This window comes from Mobula hypostoma, chromosome 11 (assembly GCF_963921235.1).
Source record: "Mobula hypostoma chromosome 11, sMobHyp1.1, whole genome shotgun sequence".
Taxonomy (NCBI): Eukaryota; Metazoa; Chordata; class Chondrichthyes; order Myliobatiformes; family Myliobatidae; genus Mobula; species Mobula hypostoma.
In genome coordinates this window covers 82757012-82764165 of record NC_086107.1, presented here as the reverse complement: position 1 = coordinate 82764165, position 7154 = coordinate 82757012, and the positions used below count along the sequence as shown (strand labels likewise).

Genomic DNA, 7154 nt, shown 5'->3' with positions numbered 1-7154 from the left:
GCATTAGGACAAGGACTGTTAGGATGGGAAACAGCTTTCTCCCCTAGACTGTGAGACTACTGAACTCCCTGCCATCACTTATGAAACGCCAGCAGCGTTATACTGTTTACATTTTTACTTGTGTCGTAAATGTACCTTACACTATATGTCAATCCTATGGAATATATTTTATTATTTGTTAAATTGTTTGTGGTAATATTACCTTATGTGTTGTGTGTAAGTGTCATGTACTGTGTTGTGCACCTTGATCCAGAGTAACATTGTTTCATTTGGCTATATATATACAATCAGTTATGTACCATATAGTCTACTGTATAATATAGGACTACTTTATGTTGTAGTAATATATCGTATTGAGCATGCGCTATTAGGCGCGTATGGATCTGTATATAAGTGTGTTCAGTTCGGTTTTAGTTGGTAAAGAACCCTGTTGATTTAGCTTCCGTCTCCAATGTTTTTATTAATGATACTGTTGTGTAAACCGGTCACATACACAACAAATTGGCGATGAGGTTAATGAACCTACATCGTATCAGAACGCCGTGTTATAAGTGATAACGACACTCGGAAGAAGAGAGCAAGGTATGAGACCGAAAGGAAGCGGGAGACACAGTCGGAGTTGCTACACGTCCAGCCGAGACCACAGCCGGTGCTGACCCCAGGGCCTGAGGGTCTGCCTGCCCCAGAAAGGAGATTAAAAAAAAGGAGCAACACACGAATCTAGCCAGAGTACGCTCGCAACACTAGCAAAAAAAGGTCACGTGAGTCGAAAAGAAAACAAGGAACCGAGGCTAAATTAACAATGGACTGAGGCTAAATTGACATAACAAGGATGGCATTAATTGGAACCATTACAGCATTTGATAGTGGCATTGAAGACTGGGCCACTTACATTGAAAGAATAGAGTCATATTATGATGGTAACGATGTTAATGAAGAAAAGGAAGCCAGCATATTACTCAGTGTAATGGACGCGAAAACATATGGCCTGCTATGGAGCTTGTTAACCTCTGAAAAGCCAGTAGACACTCTCCAACAGCGATTAAACCCCAAAACGCTGGTCATTGCTGAAAGATTTAAATTCCATAAACAGAATCAGAGCAAAAATGAAAGCATTTCTGAATATTGCGCTGAATTGGTAATGGACCGAATTCAATCCCATCTTCCTGCTACATTGGACCCTTTCTGTTTGCTTATCTCGCAAATCAGTCCATTGATGTCATAGCCTCTGCACTCCACTCCATCCTGTCCCACCTGGAAAATGGTGCCTCATACACTAGCATGCTGTTTATTGTGCAAATTATCAGAACATTGTCAATTTGGAACTGGTATATCAGACGCATTGAGGGACAGGTTAGTGTGTGGCATGTACTGTGAAACCACACAGAAGATGCTCCTGGTGAAAAAGACCTTACATTTGAGAAAGTGCTAAACTTCTCAATATCATTATAAACAGCCGCGCAAGGTGCTTCCAAAATACAACAAAAATCTCTGGAATATGCCACAAATAAAATGTCATTGAACAGAAATGAAGGAAAGAAATGTTACTGTTGTGGGAACAGGTCACATGACCCAGTTGTTTATTGGTTTAAAGACAAAGAATGCAGAAACTGTGGCAAGCAGGGCCACATTGCCAGAGTACGCAAAGCTAGTAAACAGCAGGAAGAAGGCAAAATACAGAGAAACAAGAAACCCCAGGAAGGAAAATACAACAAGGTTCACAAAATGAAAGAAGGCAGTTCTAATGAAACCAGTTCTGATGAAAACGACTCCAACGAAAGTGAATTGTCTTGTCTGCAACTTCACAGCGTGGAAGAGACAGGTGATTGAAGAGTAATACCACAAGTGGCAGGTGTGAGACTGAAAATGGAGTTGGATAGAGGCTCAGCTTTAACAGTGATCTCTGTACATGACTACAAACAACTGTTTTCGTACATACCTCTGAAATGAACTAATCTATTGCTAAAGACTTACACAGGACAGAGAGTGCAACCCAAAGGTAAAATTAAAGTGGCAGTGACCTACGGAGACAAAACACAGCAGCTGAACCTCTATGTACTGAGAAATGGAGGACCACCGTTGTTAGGACGTGAATGGCTCAGGAAAATCTAGTTGGATTGGCACACCATCAAGGCACTAGATGTGTCAACAAGGAAGGCAGCTTGGCTGGGAAGATGTCCGCAGCTCTCCTCTCACCCATTGTCGACTATTACAATGACGAGGAGGAGCTAGACAGCATCGACATTGAAGACGAATGTAGTATCCGTGGCTGCGACTCGAATGAAGATACAGAGGATGCAAGGGAGACAGATATTGCCAATAAGCAGGATGATGAAGACTACCTGGAAGTAAAAGAGCAGATGTATCAGGAGAAATTGACATCTCTCAAAAGACAGCTACAGCAGTTACAGGAAGGCACTTTGCAGGAGTATCAGAAAAGGATGAAGAAACTAGATCAACAATACAAGTAAGGAATACGAAATGCAGAGCTTTTTCTGCAACTGGAGACAGACCAAGTGGAAAGGAACTATATTAGAGAGAAGAAAGAAGTGGAGAGAGCGCAGGACCCCCCACCTCAGACCGGCCCGAGCCGCAACTACCTCACGCAGCCCGTCAACACCGCGAGCGAGGCCGAGACGGAGCAGCAACCCGAACAGCAGCAGCGGCAACAGCCAGACAAACCCAAATCCCCCGGGGAGAAGAAAGTCATCGCAACAAAGGTTCTTGGAACAGTAAGGTGGTTCAATGTACGAAATGGATACGGAATCATCAACAAGAATGATACAAAGGAAGATGTGTTTGTACATCAGACTGCTATAAAAATGAATAACCCGCAGAAATACCTCCGCAGTGTGGGAGATGGTGAAACTGTGGAGTTCGACATAGTGGAAGGCAAAAAGGGTGCAGAAGCAGCAAATGTAACTGGTTCCGGAGGAGTTCCAGTCCAAGGAAGCCGATATGCCGTAGACAGAAATTGTTATCGTTGCTACAACCCTGGCCGGCGAGGTCCACCACGTAATTACCAACAGAACATTGGAGGTGGAGAGAAAGGAGATGGAGTAGAGACAGCAACAGACAGAGAAAACCAAGGTGATGAAAATCAGCAACGTCGCCCTCCTTACAGAGGACAGTGTTACCCACCTTACTTTGTTTGTCATCCCTGTGGTCGCTGCCCACAATATAATGACCAGCCTCAGGGAGAAATTGCTGAGGGTGGTGAAATAAATGAAAACCAGGTTGCTGGGGGAGAAGGTAAACCTAACAGAGGAAAAAAATCAATTCCATTCAAACAGAACAGCTTTCGCACAAGGTAAATCTTGAACCAATCATTTCCTCCATTGAGAATCATACACTTAATCCTTCGCAGGGAAGTTTCTTTTACACGTACATATTTTGAATCCTCAGCCATTAGTCTTGTTTTGCACAAAGAAGTTGGGAAACAGCATCAAAACAGAGGCAAATTCTGGCAACAAACTGTAAGGTTTCTATTGTTGTATTTTCACACTTGTGCTGAATGTGCATCTGAAGGAATTCTCCCTCTTGAGCCAGACAGATAGCACTGCAGGTAATCCTTAATATCAGCAAAACTGTACTTTAACAGCAGTTTAAGACAATGGAATGAACAACAGGATTTCGATCAACTATGAAATGAAATGGTGAAAGATTACTGGTAAAGTACTGATCTTTCTGTGAGTCATTGGATTGCCCTGACTTTTGAATAACTAGCAGGGACAGCAGATCACCAACCACTACTTTTGCTGGTGGCAAGTTACCCTTGAAGCAGACCATGGAAACTCCTATGCTCAGAGGTCAACTTTCATGACTTTTATATGGAAATCTGTGTGATGATATCACGTGCAATGATGTGCCAGTACATGACTGGACAGTGCACTGAGCATGCGCGGGATTGCCAGAATGTTCCAGCATATGGCGTGTTTGTATATAGCTGTAAATAAAAGTTCTCTAATTCTTCTAGTATATGATTCTTTACTGTTAACCCACAGTACGTTCAAATAGAAGAAATATAACAATCTGTATTAAAATGAACAAGTTTATTGAGAGAAAACAACAGGAATTCTGCAGATGCTGGAAATTCAAGCAACACACATCAAAGTTGCTGGTGAACGCAGCAGGCCAGGCAGCATCTCTAGGAAGAGGCGCAGTCGACGTTTCAGGCCGAGACCCTTCAAAGTTTATTGACAGACGTTATCCAGAGGGGCAGAGAAGACCCCCTCCAGAGACTTGAGTTATAATTATTATTAAACATAGAAACATAGAAAATAGGTGCAGGAGTAGGCCATTCGGCCCTTCGAGCCTGCACCGCCATTTATTATGATCATGGCTGATCATCCAACTCAGAACCCAGCCTTCCCTCCATACCCCCTGACCCCTGTAGCCACAAGGGCCATATCTAACTTCCTTTTAAACATAGCTAATGAACTGGCCTCAACAGTTTGCTGTGGCAGAGAATTCCACAGATTCGCCCCCATTAAAAAAAAAGTTGATACACTATTAAAATAAAAGGGGAGGAGTGTATCATATAGTCTACTGTATAATATAGGACTACTTTATGTTGTAGTAATACATCGTATTGAGTATGTGCTCTTAGGCGCGTATGGATCTGTATATATGTGTGTTCAGTTCGGTTTTAGTTAATAAAGAACCCTGTTGATTTAGCTTCCGTCTCCATCATTTTTATTAGTGATATTGTTGTGTAAACTAGCCACATACACAACAAATTAAATGACTATAAACTTGAACTTGATCTGGATTTTCTGAACTGGAAATGCAAGAGGTGCAGAATTAATCACATTGCTGTCACTTCCTGCTGCAGTTTGAATAGGAATTGTATGGAGGGCTAAGTAGAACTGCTGACAGCTCAGGAACACTGCTGCAGACGAAACTGTCCCAACATGAAGCTTTATAGCTTGGCTGCACTGAGGTAGTGGTCAGACATTTGTTTTGTCCTCAATCCCACTGAATAAGAGTCCAGCCCGGGGTGATATCGCTGGAACAGAAAGGAAAGCTCCAATGAGCATTGGAAGGTGACCTCCCTACTTCTTTTTGGAATCAGTCACCATCATTGCAGTGACCTGCCAGGAGAGCTGTCGGTTCTTTGAAGCATCTTAGTGACTGACATTGAACACCAGAAACAAGATCTAACCAGTCATATAAGAGAGAAACGCAAGCCAGCTACCCAGTGTGAGACGGTGAACTGGACTTCAGTCACAGAGGTTATGTTCTGTGCAATAAAATCTTTGTGAGGTTACTCACTGAGTCTGCTGAGGTGTGCTGGCAATTAGGATCTTTATGTCTCTGAAAAGGAGCGTGGACTGTCTCCCGCACATGTGGCCTTGCCAGCTCCTCTTCTTGCCATGAACTTATCCACACCTCCATTTTGGAAGAACAATCATCTGTTTTAAGAGGCATTGATAATTGTAACACACAGAGTATCTTGGCCACTATATACAAGGTGCTGCACCTCTGCTGCAGCAATGCCAGAGTAGGGGCGAGTGGGTGGGGGAGGTGCTGGAAGCAAGGGCAACAATGAATGCCAAAAGGGACAGGATAAAATGGCAGGACAAATGTAGGCTGAGGGAAAGGGGTAGGGGGCAAAGACAGAACAATGGTGCAACAGAGTTGGGAAACTAGAGATCAGGGATAGTGAGCTTGGGCACGAAGAACACAAGAGCCAGCGTGAGATGTGAGTCCCATCCATTTTCAGCAGTATGTTCCACAAAAACATACCACACGACACAAACTGCTATGGCAGAAGCTCTTTCTAGTTTGTGTTCAGCTTCTCTGCCTCATTCCTCCTCCATGTTCGATCACACCCATCCAGTACCCAAAGCTGCTGCTCATATGGCAGGGCAGGGTACTGGACCTACTGATTAAATAGCAGTGGCTTGCTAAGTGTATGGACACCACATACAGCTCTTGCCTCCAAGTGGAAATCTTTTATCGGCTTGGTATCTTCAAATATTTCAGCACATTAAGGCTGAGATCTTGCTTGTTGGTCAGAGTTCCAGTCGCCTGTTTAAGGCAGGAATTTGACTAGTTCTTGGGTGCGTGGAGCAACTCTGCCTCCCCGCTGCCCCCAGTGCCCATAGTGAGAATTGCAGGAAATGATGTATTCCTCCACCCTGTGCTGTCTCTCTGCACCAGAAGCAGTAGGGTCCTCACCAACCGGCCTCTTTCTCCATGAGAAATGTGGAAGATCCGATGAGACAAAAAATCCTTAGCAAGTTTTCCATCTAGATCATAGAATGGAGTATTAGATATGGATGACACAGAATTGGGCCCCCTCACCCCATTATGTCCATGCCAGTAGGTTTTGAGACAGTTATGGCTAAGGATAAGACTAGACATTTGGGGAAAAGACATAAACTGAGCAAACAGTATTAGACAAAGGTTGGGGAGAGGACATTGGGAGTAGCATTTCCAGGATGGGACCACATCTGACCTGTGGGAAGTGTTTAAAAACCAGACTGTCAGAATTGAAGACCACCATGTTCCAGTGAAGATGAAAGACAATGAACACAAGATTTGGGAACCTTGGATGATAATCTGTTCATTGCAGATTTCATCAAAAATGGAAAAGGAGCTAAAGTAGGAGTTGGGAAGCTAAAATTGAACATGACCTTTGAAAAATACAGAGGCCCTGGTATTCTCTTTCATCCTACCCAACAGAAATTTTGTACCCCTTTTAGTTTTCCTGATTCCCTGTTTAAGTTCCTTTACTTCCTTTGTAATTCTCCAAAGTTCTGTCTGATTTCAGTTTCACAAATCTCACAGATGTTTCCTATTTCTTTTTCACTATATCTGATGCTTCTCTTGTCAGCCAAGGTTCCCAACCAATGCAAACTTTACTTTTCTTCCTTTCAGAACATGTTCCTCCTGAATTCTGACCTGCAGGCCTTTAGCAACTTTCTGCCAGTACCTCCAGTTCAACTCTGTCTTTTCGTATGTTTCCCCCAGCTCTCAGCCTGTGGTTTTGTACTGAAATGTGCTCTGTTACGTAACCGGCAACAATGAATACTAGTCGAGACAGGTTATACAAAAAACAACCAAACATTTATTAAACACGTATAAACGATAAGGGAAAAAAAACAAAGGAAAACTTTAACCGGAAGTTAACAGATATGCAGCCGTTC

At 43.1% G+C, this 7154-nt stretch overlaps 1 protein-coding gene across 1 annotated transcript; it reads left to right on the top strand.

The window, feature by feature from the left end:
* Positions 1 to 832: 832 nt before the first annotated feature.
* On the top strand, positions 833 to 3314 carry LOC134353485 (Y-box-binding protein 1-like). The gene is made up of 3 exons (XM_063061489.1): positions 833 to 964; positions 2508 to 3149; positions 3213 to 3314. The coding sequence occupies exons 1-3, from the start codon at positions 833 to 835 to the stop codon at positions 3312 to 3314; spliced, it is 876 nt and encodes a 291-aa protein (XP_062917559.1).
* The last annotated feature ends 3840 nt before the right edge of the window (positions 3315 to 7154 follow it).